The sequence below is a fragment of the Thermothielavioides terrestris genome, chromosome 2 (assembly GCF_000226115.1).
Source record: "Thermothielavioides terrestris NRRL 8126 chromosome 2, complete sequence".
Classification (NCBI taxonomy): domain Eukaryota; kingdom Fungi; phylum Ascomycota; class Sordariomycetes; order Sordariales; family Chaetomiaceae; genus Thermothielavioides; species Thermothielavioides terrestris.
This window is the reverse complement of record NC_016458.1, coordinates 4,477,047-4,490,688: the sequence shown is the minus strand read 5'-3', so window position 1 is coordinate 4,490,688 and position 13,642 is coordinate 4,477,047. Positions and strand designations below refer to the sequence as shown.

Genomic DNA, 13,642 nt, shown 5'->3' with positions numbered 1-13,642 from the left:
CTCCCGAGCTCGTATCTCATGAACGAAAGACTCGCCGCTTGTACCCGGTGTCACAGATGGCAGCGTCCATTATCTACCGTCTTGAGCGCGATTCCACGGCGTGCCTATTATCAGCCCCTCAACTTCAGAAGCTGAGGGGCGCGAGAAGTTGAATTCAACCTTCAGGCTACCCCCTTACTGGGTAGCACATTGGACGCGCTCGGCATGAGGCTCATTGTCCTCGTCTTCGTCCATCGCACTACCACCACCATTCGGGAATGCTCTGGCTGAGCTGTCGATGTCGTCGAGGTCTACAGGCTCGGTCATAGCCTCGCTTGGTGGGGTGTTGACGACCTCGGGTGCGGGGAGGACCCTCCGCAGGGCCTCAAAAGCAGCATAATCCTGGGTCCAGTTCTTCTCGGGGAACTTGACGGAGAATTGGATATACATGTTGCCGAAAGTGTGATGGCGGTATGACGGCATGCCTTGGCCTCGGATCATCTTCACGGAGCCTAGAGAGTGGGAAGAGGGCAATCAGTAACGGAACGGAGACTTCAAGAATGGTGCAACCTCCATGCACTTACCAGGAGCAATGGCCTCGCCGGGCAGGATTTCAACGCTCAGCCACCTGTCGTCCAGGTGCTCAATGTAGAGATTCCCACCAGCCAGAGCGGTGACCAGGTCGATCTCAGCATGGTACAGGAGATCATCGTCCCGACGGGTGAAGCGGGGATGGGGCTTCTGCTCGATCTGGAAGACAACATCGCCAGCAAGGATACCAGGGGCCTGGTCACCCTCGCCGCGGAACTCAACCTTGGTGCCGCTCTTGACGCCACGATCGACATGGACGTGAAGGACCTTGCGATCGACAACGGTCTTCTTGCCGAAGCACTGCTTGCAGCGATCCTTGTCCTTAACAATCTCACCCTCGCCATTGCAGTCAGGGCAGACTGTCTGGAAGCGCTGGATCATAGGACCCATCTGACGCATCATGGTCTTCATGCCATGGCCGTCGCAGCCCGGGCATTTCCGAACAGCGCCTTCCTTGCCGCCGCGACCCTCGCATTTGGGACAGATGATGGACCGCTGCAGAGCCAGCTTGGACACCTTTCCGCGGTAGATGTCCTCGAGGGAAACCTGGTGAACGTGGTGGATGGTCTTGGCCTTCGAGGGTCCGCGGGGCTGGTGCATGCCGCTAAACATGCCACCGAAACCGCCGCCGAGGCCGGCGCCGCCGAAGAACTGGGCGAAGAGATCCTCAGCCGCCATACCGCCGCCGCCGCCAGCCCCACCTTCCAAGCCGGCTTCGCCATACTGATCGTATATTTGGCGCTTCTGGGGGTCGGAAAGAATCTCGTAGGCATGGGAGATCTCTTTGAACTTCTGCTCCGCCGCCGGGTTGTTGTGGTTTTTGTCTGTGCGTAAAGATTAGTGTAATGCACAAGGTGGAAGGGAGCCTCGGCTGGCTGGTGCAGGACATACCAGGATGGAACTTCAACGCGCCTGTCTTGTATGCCTTCTTCAACTCCTGCTCTGTGGCATTTGGCGAGACCTGTCGCTTGGTTAGCACAACAATATTATCGAAGAAAAAAAGCCTTGGGTGAACAGGGTACATACGCCAAGAACGTCGTAGAGTTTCGTCTCCCTCACCATCTTGACGGTTTACCGTAACAAAGAGAGCTTGGTTATTTGCAGCGGCAGCTGCGTTATTCTAGAGCCAGCCGGAATTGGCGGGAGCCAGACAATTTATCGCGGAGTGCCAAGGCGCAGAGAGGACGGTGGTTCTAAATTGAATGAACTAAATCGTGAGATGTTAGTTTGCACGGGTTCGAAGGGAAAACGAAGGAGAAGACAAGCAGTGCGTTCCAGAACGGCCAGGGAGGTTTTCAAGTTTGGGCAGGAAGTGAAGGGAAATGTCTAGACGATTCTGCCGAAGTCCGGGAGAATGCTGGGCACAGAGAGGGGACCACGCGGAACTTACCAGGCAATTCTTGCTGGAGCGCCCTCGTTACCCTGAATCGGCACTGGAGTGCAGAGGACGGCGCTCTTTGCTCGGTGATTGATTTCTCACAGAGAAATCGTCCTGCAGAGGGCCACAATAGTCGGGTCGAATATTAGAACGGCAGCAGGCAGCGCTTCGCGAGAGGGAGGCTGAAATTCTCGGATGCCAACCAACTCGCTGCCTTCCCTGGCACAAGCAGCGTTCAGCCCCTCCTGATGGAAATCGATCGAAGACTCTGGAGTGTGGCTGAAGATATTAGGCGGGTACAGCTTGATCCACGCACAGTGTACCTGGCTATGCGGTACCTCACTAGCTTACCTTTTCCTAGTCAAGTTCGGCGACCCACATACACGACATCCCGGCACAGGTCGCCCCGCCCACAGTGGCTGCAAATTGGGCAAGTGGGGCCGTTTCAGCGCAAAGAACCCGGGGTCCAAGACCAGCACTAAATTTAGTTTAGTGAGCCGTTATCACGGATGTTGTCAGTTGTAATGCGCCGTCTCCATTGTACCCGTCCTTTGAAGCAATAATCAGAGTACACAGTATGTTCATTGCAGTGTTTAGCGACCAGTCTGTATTCAATTATCCCCGGTGTCTCCTAGTCTGTCACAGTCGATGTAATCCGACAGGCAGTCAGCAGGAACATAATTATGTGTGGCTTGGCACACTGACAGTTCTGCAGGGGTTTGTCCATCTCAACGGTTACCGGGCGTGAGCCCGGCGAGTCATCGTTGGCGCATCTCTCGCGTCTCTCAAATGACCCAGCTCCTGTCCGTACGAAAACCCGATGTTCACAACACAATGAGAGCGAGCAGCCTCGAGGGCTTCGAACACAAAGAACGGCGGTCCAGAAGCCTCATCAGACACAAATATCATCTCACAAAGACACTAGAGTCTCTTGAACCGCAGCTGCACTGTTTAACTAGTTACGTCGCGGGTCAGAGCTAGCAACCTCAAATACATCATCAACCACTTTGGGCGTCCGTCAGCGACATGACACATACCTTACTGTAGCCCTTAGACAGCAAGTGAGCACTCACGCAGTCGGCAATCGCATCACCGACACAGTATGCACCACTTGACCTTTGACCTCGAATTCATCATCTATTCACTCTCACCGCCACAGCGCACGTAGCCAATCAAGGCTGGCCACCTTACATTGTAGTGTAGTCAACAGAGCCAGCAGCCCATTCCCCGTCCCTATCTTACCTCTAACAACATGGCAGACAGCGCAACAAACAGCAAAGCTGGCTCTCCCAGCCCGGGAATAGCAAATCAAATCATCAGAAGAAAAAAAAAGCCACACATGCCATCCGCAAACAATGCCCCCATGCTTCCTTGCCGCAGATATGCAACGATATGTGCCACTGTCTCCCCTTTGCAGGGCTCGCTTTGCCCCGAACCTGTTCCGATTCCTCGTCTGCCAGAAACATCCCCCCCCCCCCCCCCCCCCCCAGCCTCGCCTAGGGTCCACCGCCAGTGCTCTCTTGGTTTGTAGGCAAGCTTCCCGGCACCCGTGAACTCCTCATTCACACGTGGGGGGGGGGGGGGGGGAAGCAATGTCTCCATGTTTTTCGCCTTCCTCTTTTCAACCTGCCAAACAGACAGAAAAGGAAAGCGGAAGGGAAGCAAGTACAAACATTATACAACACGGCCCCGCCGAAAAACACACCAGGCGCTTCGAGTGCCGCCAACACTAAGAAAGCAGGTTCCTCAACGACGGGCTCGCGCTGGCCCCGCTGGCCGGTCTATTCTCCCTCTGCGGCTGCGGTTGTGCGGGAGGTGCCGGCGGCGGTTGTTGAATGGCCGGTTCGCGATGGCCCAACGAGGGCGGAGGAGGACCGGGGGGACCATTGTCTCTCAGGGGCGGCGGCGGCGGCGGACTGCCACGGTGGTGCGGGCCGCCGTGGTGATGGTGGCTCTGGTGGCCGCCCCACTGTCGGAGGAAGTTGAGCGGCTGAGACGATGGCTCCGGGGGTGGAGGCCCTGAGACCATTGAATTCATGATCATGTGGTGTGGTCGCAAATCCGCCGGCGGGTGGTTGTGATGGGGGTGGTACGGGCCACCGTTGAGCGTTGGAGGGGGAGGACCGCTGACGTGCCGAGGTGACGGCGGCATGCTGTTCACAAACGGGGGTTGAGTCATGTGGCCGGTCGGCGGGGATTGAGCCGACGGGTGGGGGATGCTAATTGGGGGAGGCCGGAGGTGATTTGGCGGCGCAAGCGGGGGGATGGAGGTAGGGGGCGGGGAAGGGCGCCCGTTGATATCGCGGGATGGGTGCAGCGGAGGCGGGCCGTGGCCCGCTGAGGGTCGGTGCCAGTCGAACGGGCGAGAGGACGGCGCATATGCCGCAGGAGGCTGGACAACCGGCGGTGCCCGTGGGGCGATAGCCGGAGGCAAGGGAGGTGGTGCTACCGGCTGGGCTTGCACCGCCGGAGGGGCAATTGGGACGCCAAGCGGGCCTGCTGCTGGGGCCTGAAGCAACGGCGCCTGCACAGCGGGCGAAGGGCTGGGGGCTGCCGGCCAGCCGTATGGTGCCCTCGCATGTCTCGGCTCGTCGGGGCGCACCGGGGGTAGCAAGGCCGCTGCGACTTGCGATGCCTGCCGCGCCGGCTCGGGGGAAGGCGTTGGCTCCCTGGGGGCCGGCGGGTGCGGAGCCGGCCGGCGGCCGGCCTTCTTGCACTTGTGGCACTGGAAGCTGCGCTGCTCGACGAATTTCTGCGCCTCTGAGCCCAGATTGCCAAAATAGCCATTCGTAAGCTCCCGCTCCTGCACCTGGTCGATGGCGTGCCACTTGGGGCTGACATCAACACCGCAGGTCAGGCAGATCTTGCCACCAGGCTGGAGAGCGCTCGGCGTCGCTCCTTCATGGTCGCCGTTGGCCGTGGCGGCAAGTGACGCCCGCCGGTTCTGATGAGCAGTGGCTGATGAAGGTTGGGTCGACATCTTGGAGGCGACAGTGATCTGGTTCGCCTTCCTCGCGCAGCCCGTGAGGGTCAAATCGGCTTGTTTGAAATTCTGCACGTAGAGCTGCAGCGCGGTTGTTCCGGTCTCGGCCACCAGCTCGTCCATCCGATGGATGGTCGTCTTGGTCGGCAGGTGGTCCTTGCACCAGACTCCCGCCGTCATGGTGCCGCTCTCCCCATTGATGGTGACGATACGGAACTGATCCCGGCGCGAACTCTTGACCGGCGTGATGTCAAAGCCGAGGACATAGCCGGCCTGACGAGCGCATTCGACGTGGACTGGCGCGTGGCATTGATGGCAGTGCACGCATGCCCCGCCGTCGGTCTTGCAGACCTTGCAGACTTCCGCGTACCTCGCTCGCGGGATCAGGGGGATCCCCTCGCTGGGACTGAGGGCCTTGGCATTACCAAACTTCACCTCGGGCGTCCAGACAGCGCAGGTGACGTGCACCCAGTTATTGCCGGCGGTCCGTTTCAGAGGCTCGCGGGGGTTCAAAGGGCGGTTCATCTCTTCTTGCTTCTTGCGGTAGTAGTCGGCCGCTCTCTGGGCGTTCTCGCGCTCCATCCGCTCCCGCTCGCGCTCCTTCTCGGTCTTCTTTTTGTGGGACGTAGAGATCTTAGGCGGCTCCACAAAGTCGTGCGCAGTGTACTCGACCGGGCACAGGACACATTTGTAGTGCTGTGGAGATGATCAGTTACACCGCGTCTCACTCTGTACTGCGCGAGAGGGACACTGGCAACTTACAATCGAAAGCTGTGGGTTCTTGTCGTTGGTACACATGTCGCAGGCCCATTTTCCGGGGGCGCGGTTGTCAACGACACCGTAGCAGCTCCGGTGCACAGCGAGACGACACTCCTTGCAAGATAGATGCTGATCGCCCAGTGGCTCCAACTTCCCACAGATGGCGCAGGGAAGAGTCCGCGGCTTTGGAATCTCGGGCGCGGGAGGCGGCGCGGGGGGTTGGCGCTGCTGCTGCTGCTGTTGTTGTTGCTGCTGCTTCTCGGTCGCCTTCTCCTTTTTCTTCGCAGCGGGTGCGCCAGACAAGCTACCTGACTCTGACGGCGTCTTCTCCACAGCATCCCTCTCAGCGAAGCTCTTGAGCTTCTTGCGGGGCGGCTCCGCAGCAGCTGGCTGTCCGCTGAGAGTGCTGGCCGGGCTTGCCGTCGCAGCAGGGTCAGGGGTCGGGAGTCGCGAGTCGCTCGCCATCTCGTCTGCAGCGACTAGTTCCCTGTAGAGGTCCTCATCGACCCGGCGCCTCCAGCCGCGACCGCCGGTTTGAGCGACCTTCTTGGCCAGCTCCTCACTGTCCTCCCACTGGATGGCATATCGCCGCCACAATTCCGCGCATCTCCTGCACAAGGCCTGAATGTACTGGTCCTTCTTTTCCTTGTTGCCGTTCTTTCCGCCGTTTTCGGTCACGGGCGTCACCGCGGCGGCTGGAGCGCGCCGCCACCGGCGCGACGACTTGGTGCCGCAGAACTTGCACATGAAGGACTTCTTCTTCTCCCTGGCCTTGTCGTTGTCGAAGGCCGAGTCGTCGTGGTCGTCGGCGATATCATCTGCCAGCTTGCTCGCCGCGGCCTCGGCCTTCTTCGCGTCTTTCTTCCCCTTGCGCCCCGAGAAATTGCCCCAGATCTGCTTCCCCCGTTCTGTCTTCTTCCAGGTGTAGTAATACCGGGTTATCGTCGCGGCGCTCAGGGTCTTGACGTGCTTCTTGACGCTGTGCAGCTCGGACCCATACTTTGCGACGCCTTCTTCGAACTTCTTCTGCTCCGCCGGGGTCAGCTCGGGCTCCTTGAACTCGGCCTTGGGGGTCTTGGCCAGCTCCTCGAGAGCCCTTGCTGGGTCAAAGCCGCAGCGGAAAAGCAGGTCTCTCGCGACATCCTGGAGGTTCGTGGAGTGAGGCGGCAGGCCGAGGGAGACGGCCATCGACCTGGCCGTGCTCATGTAGTCATCCAGCGCCTCGCTTGACATGCTCACGCCGCATTCCTCCGGGGGCTTGAAGAGCAGCGTCGCCGTGTCATCGCCGCCTCGCTCGACATATCCGGGCGGCTCGTCCTGGATCCACTTGGGGCGCTTCTCCTTTTGGAGGCGCTCGGCCTCCAAGGCGGCCTGCTGTTCTTTGGTGAGCTTGCTGTTGTTCTTGCCGGACTTCTTGAACTCAAGCGGCTTCACGTAGCGCACGGGCCGCCCGTACCAGGGAGGCACGACGGCCTGGTGGCGGAGGCCCAGCCGGGTGCTCGCGCGGGGGAAGATGCGGTCATCCAGGTCGAGGGCGTCCTCGACCTTGCAATGCATGCCAAGATACCGGTACGGCCACAGGCTGGCGTGGTAGATCTGCTCGGCCGTCGGCGGCGGATGCGCGTTCTCGTCGACGGGGCTGGTACGACTGGTGCGGCCCGTGTCGATGCCGTCAACGGCGTCGGCGCCGACCAGCTCCTCGTCGTCATCGTCGAGCGGCTCATCCTCCTCGGCGTCGGCTTGCGCATGCAGATCCGAGATGTTGGGCGTGTTGCGGGCCTCGAGCTTGCGCTCCTGGGCGCGGCTGCATGTGGCGCAGGACCAGGCAAAGCCACGGCTTGGCTTTTTGAGCAGGGGTGGCTTGACGCAGTTCATGTGGTATGTGTTCTGGCACACGGCACAGTCCACCGAATCGTTGCTGTTTGTCTGTGTCAGCATCCGGCCCCCCGGTTTCCACTTTTCCCTTTCCTCGTTTCGCTGCATCCCTCCAATTTCCTCATTGGGGCCCGCGCCACCCCGCCAAATCACAGGGCTGCTGCCCACACAGGCTTTGTTGGCCGGACAGAGGCTCAGGGTTGGTCCAGAACTTACTTTGCGCAGTACATGGTGCATCGCTTGCACGTCTTGACCGCACTGGTCAGCTCCTTGCCGCGGCCCTGCTCCGTCAGGACGTATTTCCACCGCTCGTCCAGGACCTTCTTGACGTGCTCGGGCACGTTGATGACTTGCTTCGTCGGGATCACCTCGTAATTCTTCTGGATGTACCTGTCATAGAGCTTCTCATACCAGAAGCAGTCGGGCGTTCGCTTGTAGTCCGCCAGGTTCTCGATGTCGGCCTTGTGCCGGATCTGACACTTGCCGCGCAGCGACGTCAGAGGGCTAATGTCCGAGTGCATCGTGGCGAAAACCAGGCGCGTGTCTTGCACCTTGCGCCCGATGTCCTTGGGCCGGTAGTACCAATTGATGCGCAGCGCATCGATTGGCAGTGTCGGGTCGTTCTTAACGTGCAAGAACTCCATGATGCGGCCAAGATAGTACGGCTCGCCGGGCGGCTCGCAAACCAGGTAGACGTGATCTGCACCATCCGTGTCAGAACTCACCTGAAAGGAAAAAAAAAGCACACCAAAGCAGGTGCAAAGGAAACAGAAAAAAAAAAGGTCCCAAAGACAGAACATACCGTTTACCTCCAAGACTGTGCCATCGTCGGCCACCATTTTCCCGTCCTTGGTGGGTCGCGCCTTGCATTTCTCAAAGGTAAGCATGTTGGTCTCGGCGTAACCAGCACCGCTGGGGGTGGCATTCCCGCTCCCCTGCCCGCTGACGCCGAGGCGCTTCTGCAATGCCAGCGACATTGAAGCGCCATTTGTGGCCGACGGCGTTTGGTTGCCGCTGGCTGTTGAGGAGGCGTCGGCAGCCTTGCGCTTTTTGGACTTGGATGTGCCGTTTGTGGCCGTGGTGCCGTTAGTGGTGGTGGAAGCCGATGCTGTCGACGGCTGGTTTGCGTTGGGGTGGTGATCCTTGGTGCCGTTGTGCTGCCTGCTCTCGTCAGGAAGTGGCTTCCTGGAGGACCCATTTCCAGCGCGCGGAGCGCCCTGCGTCGCATTGGCCGCTGCTGCCGACGTTGATGTTGATGATGCAGCTTGTTGCTTGGCAGTGTTGGCAGTCGCGGCAGTGCTGCTGGACTTTTTGGCGTCGTCGTCTTTGCGCCGAGGATACACGTCGAAAAGATCCAGGTCAAAGTCCTTGTCCTCGGCATAATTTGGGCGTGCCGCGCCGGTGCGGTTCCGTGACCGCGTGCCATAAGGCGATGGCTGCGAGCCGACGGCCGACGGCTTCTCCATAGCCTGGGCCTGCGGCTCCGGCGGCGGCTGTGGCTGCGGCTGCGAAGAATCAGGAACGGGCGCTGTTGAGACTGGTGGTGTCGGGTCCGACATGCGTGGTAGGATGGAGGAGGAGGACGACGACGACGACGAAGACGGGTTGGGGCCTGCGCTGGTGGAGCTGGCCGACTGCCTGGCCGAGCTTGGTGTTCCCGCGCCCTCCTTGGCGGACGAGGTGCGACTGCCCGAATTTGCCTGGGCCTCAGACTGGGTCGCTGTTTGGGATTTCTGAGCCATGGTGGGCAGGGAAAGAAAATGCCAGATGCCGGAAACGTGACCGGACCCCGCTGCCGGTCAACGAGAGATGGCAGTGAGGGCGCAGTCTTGGGCCCCGTGGGTGAAAAGGAAAAGTAGAAGCGCGGGCACGGCGAAGGCGCCAGATCCCATGGAGTGACAGAAACCGCCGAAGGGGAAGTGACACGAGTGGGCCAGTCAGTAGTCGACGGTCCATAAGACGAAACGGCAGCGGATCCGGCGCCCCGTGCAAAAGAAAGCTACCAGAGCCGTCTCTGTCGCGCTGTTGTCGGGAGGGAGGGAACTGGTGGCAGGGGTGCGAACTGGGAAACCGAGTGATATGGGGGAAGTTTAGATTCGCGGGATGCGGCCCAACGCGAGAGAGGGTGAAGGGGAGAGGGGACAGGGGGTGAGAGTGAGCGTGGGAGTTCGTGAAGGTAGGCTCCCAGAAAGCTGCTTATAAAAAGCGGCCGGCCAAGGTGTGACTGTCGCGCCCGGGCAAGGAAAACGGCGCGAGAATGCGAGCGGGCCCGTCTAAAGGGCACGAAGTTGGGATGAGCGTGGGCAAACAACACCAGCCGAGCCGGGTGGCGCGTGGGAAGACGAACCTTTCGTGGAGAGGAAGAAATGGGAAGGATGGAAGGGAGAGAGAGAGATATGCGGGCGGAAAAGGTTTAAGGTAGGTAGCTAAGTCAGGTCGGTAATAATGGAGACCCGCGAAGAAACGCAGAAACGAAGAAACGTCGAATCGACCAGGAAGGGATCGGGACGGCGAGGCAAGGCAAGGCCGGCAAGGCAAAAAAAGCGATCTCTACACTAGGTCGGTAAGGTACGGTCACGGTACGGAATACCTTGGTTGCATATCCTCCTCTTTCTGCGCCCTGTCATCTTTGCAGTTGCTGCACCGGGCAAGGCGGCGCCATTGGGACGTTCGCTGGGAACCCTCATACTGCGCAGCATGGCTGGCATCAAGCTTCGAAGCAACTGGGGCGCCGGGTACATAGCGCGCCAGGAGAGTGGGCCCGACGCCTGCGCTGTGGGACTATGAGGCGCCAGGTAGAGATTACGTACTGCAGGGATTAGCATTCTTGCATCGCCCAGGTCTCAACGTCGGCTGTGCCGCCCCATGTGGTCACGGGGATACTTCCGCGCTACTTCGGGCCCGGGGACCCTCTCGTCAACCTCATCCGCTTCCTCCTGCGCGCAGCGATGGCCACCCACCCACTTGCAACCCCCGGCCACGGCAGCATGGGTGGCATGTAATTGACGTCTTCACCGACGGCACCGACTCCCGGATTTCCCTCGCTGAATTGGAACAATTCCATCGTCCTTGATACCTAGCATCACTGAGCTACAGAGTACGGTACCCAGTGGTAGTAACGAACCAATATCCCGTCCAGGCATGACAACAGACCGGAAATGTGGGGACACCTAGGTGGTTTCGCACGGCCAATGGCCTGTGCTGCGAATTGTGAAGAGCAGCAAGGTGGATAACACCGTGCGAGACGGCGGCCTGCCGAAAACCGCTCGTGGCTGGCTCCCCCTCGAGCCGGCGTTTAGCACGCTGTGGGCGATGTCCGAGTGCGATTTGGGATGGGCAACTGGAACATGGAGGTTGCCGGCAGGCAGAGCTGTTAGCTAGGCGGGCCGTGTGAGGTTCACTTCCCAAAGGGAGTGTTAATTAACAAGGGAAACGGCAAGAGCCCCCCCCCCCTCCACTTCCCCTTTCACTCCCGCATGCACATGCGGGTTGGGTTTCAACCTGGAAGAACGGGAGACAGCCGGCTCTCTCATTCGACGACCGTCAAAATACCTATCAAGCACAAGCCGAAAGCCAGCACACCTACCTGACACACCAGCGATGATGTGTAGAGCATCCATATATGCTTGGAGTTCCCCACGTAAACTAATGCGCTCCTTGCCGGGGAAAGACAACAGAGCTTGTATCATGATGCGTTTGTCGTGTCGGGCGATTACGTCTGCATGCGTGCAAAGCTCGGCACTAGTCTGGAACACCCCGCGTCCTTTTCTGGAAGCCATGGCGTCTCTTTGTCCGACGTCGATTGCTTCTCGGGCTGATACAGATCAAAGATGGCCTCCATGTCCCCCTCCATTCACTCATTCCCTTGCCGCACCGTCTGTGGATGATACTACCAGGTATGGGTCCCCACACCCCCAAGATGCCATCTCTTAAATTCCTGTCTCGCGGCATTCGGCGTCTGTGCCCCGCATCACAGCGCCTCGGTCTTCAGAGCGTCCCAGCCTTCATGTTCCGCTCAGATGCATGCCATTGTCCTTACTGAGAAGTTGAATGTTTCTGAATAGGACAGGCAGACTCGCACTACTTCGCCCACAGACTGACGTCGAGGCGTTTTTGCCCGGCGCGGTAATCTTGGTGGGACAGCGATCGGCAACCATGTCGAGGGCTGCGTTGGGACGCACTTCCGGGAGACAGTCTTGGCATCGTTCTCCGGCGTCAGGTCAGTGGCGCTCCCTCGTTGGGGGAAAAAGAGCGGCGCCGCAGAAGGCAGCGCTGATGAGAAATAACGGGCTCTGCCAATGGGATGGATGGTCCCTCGCATGGATAGGCCACCAGGGACCGCGTAATTGGAAATGATGTCGCCGTCTCTGCTGCTGCAGATGCCTGTTACAGATCTGGCCGGTTACAGCAGACATTGAGTTTAACTACCATGCAGCAAGGGGGGTTCTCCCTCTACACAACCCAACCACAGCGCACAGGGCCTAACTACCGGGTACACAATAAAATAAGGTAGGTTCCTTCAAAAAGTTGGTGTCGGTGAAATGCAAGCAAGGGACTCCAGGGAGGCGAGGTGGAAACTCGGCGCCCAGCTCCACATTCACCGTTGTATGTATTCCGCACACAACACTACTCTGCACTGCACAGAAACCCCTGCGCCACGGCGGTTGAGTTTGTGTTCTCACGCATGAAATTGCGGGCTCGTGACCGCCTAGCTCCTGCTGCAACCTCCCTCTGGCGGATGACTGCGGTGTAAATGGTCATCTTGCAATGGAAGCCAGCCATGGGGCGAAGCGTCCCAAATGATCAGCAAGCCGGAAGCTGGTGTTGTGTTGAATAAGTATGAATGTGGGCTTGGCACAGCTGGGGTCTTCCTGATGAAGTGAGAGGGCTGCCTGTTTCTCACTCGCCAGTTCCGGGCCAGCCGTCCATCTGACCCTGACCTGTTTGGTGCATCATGTCGAGAGTTAGGGTACACAGCAGGGCTGGGGCTTGAACGCACCTGGCAATCTGAAGAGCGGATGGCCATCCGCCTCCACGACACGGGTCTGAGCGCGTGTCTTTGCCGAATCGAATGCTCTGAGAAGCATGTCACTCCCGCATTCGACAGCAAGCCAGGGAAAAGTGAACCCTGTTTGGGCCTGAGTGACACTGCGGACTCCCACTGTAACTATCTTTCCCCAAGTCCTGGTACGTTTGGCATTTGGCGGATGAGGCGGGGGTTGGCGTGGGCTATCTGGGTGTGTGAACGTGTGAGGCGAGATGAGTCGACAGGATTAGATTGAGCCGAGCCAGTGCGGAATCTGCTCTCTCCGCACTGGGGTTTGGATCCAGCTGTGGCGGTGGGCCGGTGACAAGGAGCCATACTCAGCAGCCGGGGACTGCCGTCTTTTGGTTACCTCCCATCGTTACCTGAGACCTTTGCCGTACTCGCTTGTCGGGCAATCGACTGCGGCGATTTCGGAGCCCTGACAAGTAGTTACTGAAAGGATGAAGATGACGGAGCATTGGTGGTTCTGTCTCCCTTGGAGTGTACCCGTGGCTGGGGCTTGACCTCCGTCGATAATCCACCAACATCCTATTACCACTGCTATATGTAGGGATTTAACCTAAGGCCGGGCCCGCCCGCATTCGTTTCGGCTCACAGGTCCCATCAACGGCGGAAAGACTGGTCTACCATGTCCTCTCAGAGACAGCTTGTGAGATCACAGTGGAAGATTGGTTTGTGAGCAAAGCTTGGCAGGTCGTCGCCATCTTCACAACCTGGAAGCCTTGTTGCCCGATGGTTGCTGTCTGGCGTGTTCCATGTCGCCACTTGCCCTCGCGTTGGATGTTAATGGCGTCAACTGGTTCAGCCGATTGTGGTGCTGTTGGTCGAAACGAAATCAGTCGAGGCCCACTGCCATAACAAAGTCCGATTGTTCCACGAGTGACGAATGTATGCCGTCCTGGTGCCTGGGAATTAATAGATTTCGCACAGCAATTGCCAACCCAGCCACACTTGTTTGGGCGTGCAATCTCCCGGCGCACCTACCTGGTAGCTCAGTAAAAAGGACGAAGGCATCAACAAGTTCGTCCCC

General features: G+C 59.1%; 2 protein-coding genes across 2 annotated transcripts; both read right to left on the bottom strand.

Moving 5' to 3' along the window:
- Nucleotides 1-163: 163 nt before the first annotated feature.
- THITE_2113825 (uncharacterized protein) lies at nt 164-1,718 on the bottom strand. Its single transcript, XM_003652332.1, has 4 exons — nt 1,597-1,718; nt 1,462-1,531; nt 564-1,394; nt 164-491 (listed from the first exon to the last, which is right to left on the bottom strand). The coding sequence occupies exons 1-4, from the start codon at nt 1,630-1,632 to the stop codon at nt 175-177; spliced, it is 1,254 nt and encodes a 417-aa protein (XP_003652380.1). The 5' UTR covers nt 1,633-1,718; the 3' UTR covers nt 164-174.
- A 1,806-nt stretch (nt 1,719-3,524) lies between these two features.
- On the bottom strand, nt 3,525-9,564 carry THITE_2113820 (uncharacterized protein). The gene is made up of 4 exons (XM_003652331.1): nt 8,368-9,564; nt 7,782-8,265; nt 5,694-7,608; nt 3,525-5,627 (listed from the first exon to the last, which is right to left on the bottom strand). The coding sequence occupies exons 1-4, from the start codon at nt 9,305-9,307 to the stop codon at nt 3,678-3,680; spliced, it is 5,289 nt and encodes a 1,762-aa protein (XP_003652379.1). The 5' UTR covers nt 9,308-9,564; the 3' UTR covers nt 3,525-3,677.
- Between the last annotated feature and the right edge of the window lie 4,078 nt (nt 9,565-13,642).

Coding starts and splice junctions, on each gene's coding strand:
- THITE_2113825 (XM_003652332.1), bottom strand. CDS start 1,632: ATGGTGAGGGAGACGAAACTCTACGACGTTCTTGGC. Junction 1,532..1,596: donor AACTCTACGACGTTCTTGGC/GTATGTACCCTG, acceptor ACCAAGCGACAG/GTCTCGCCAAATGCCACAGA. Junction 492..563: donor CGGCGAGGCCATTGCTCCTG/GTAAGTGCATGG, acceptor CCCACTCTCTAG/GCTCCGTGAAGATGATCCGA.
- THITE_2113820 (XM_003652331.1), bottom strand. CDS start 9,307: ATGGCTCAGAAATCCCAAACAGCGACCCAGTCTGAGGCCCAGGCAAAT. Junction 8,266..8,367: donor CACAGTCTTGGAGGTAAACG/GTATGTTCTGTC, acceptor CGGATGGTGCAG/ATCACGTCTACCTGGTTTGC. Junction 5,628..5,693: donor AGAACCCACAGCTTTCGATT/GTAAGTTGCCAG, acceptor TCATCTCCACAG/CACTACAAATGTGTCCTGTG.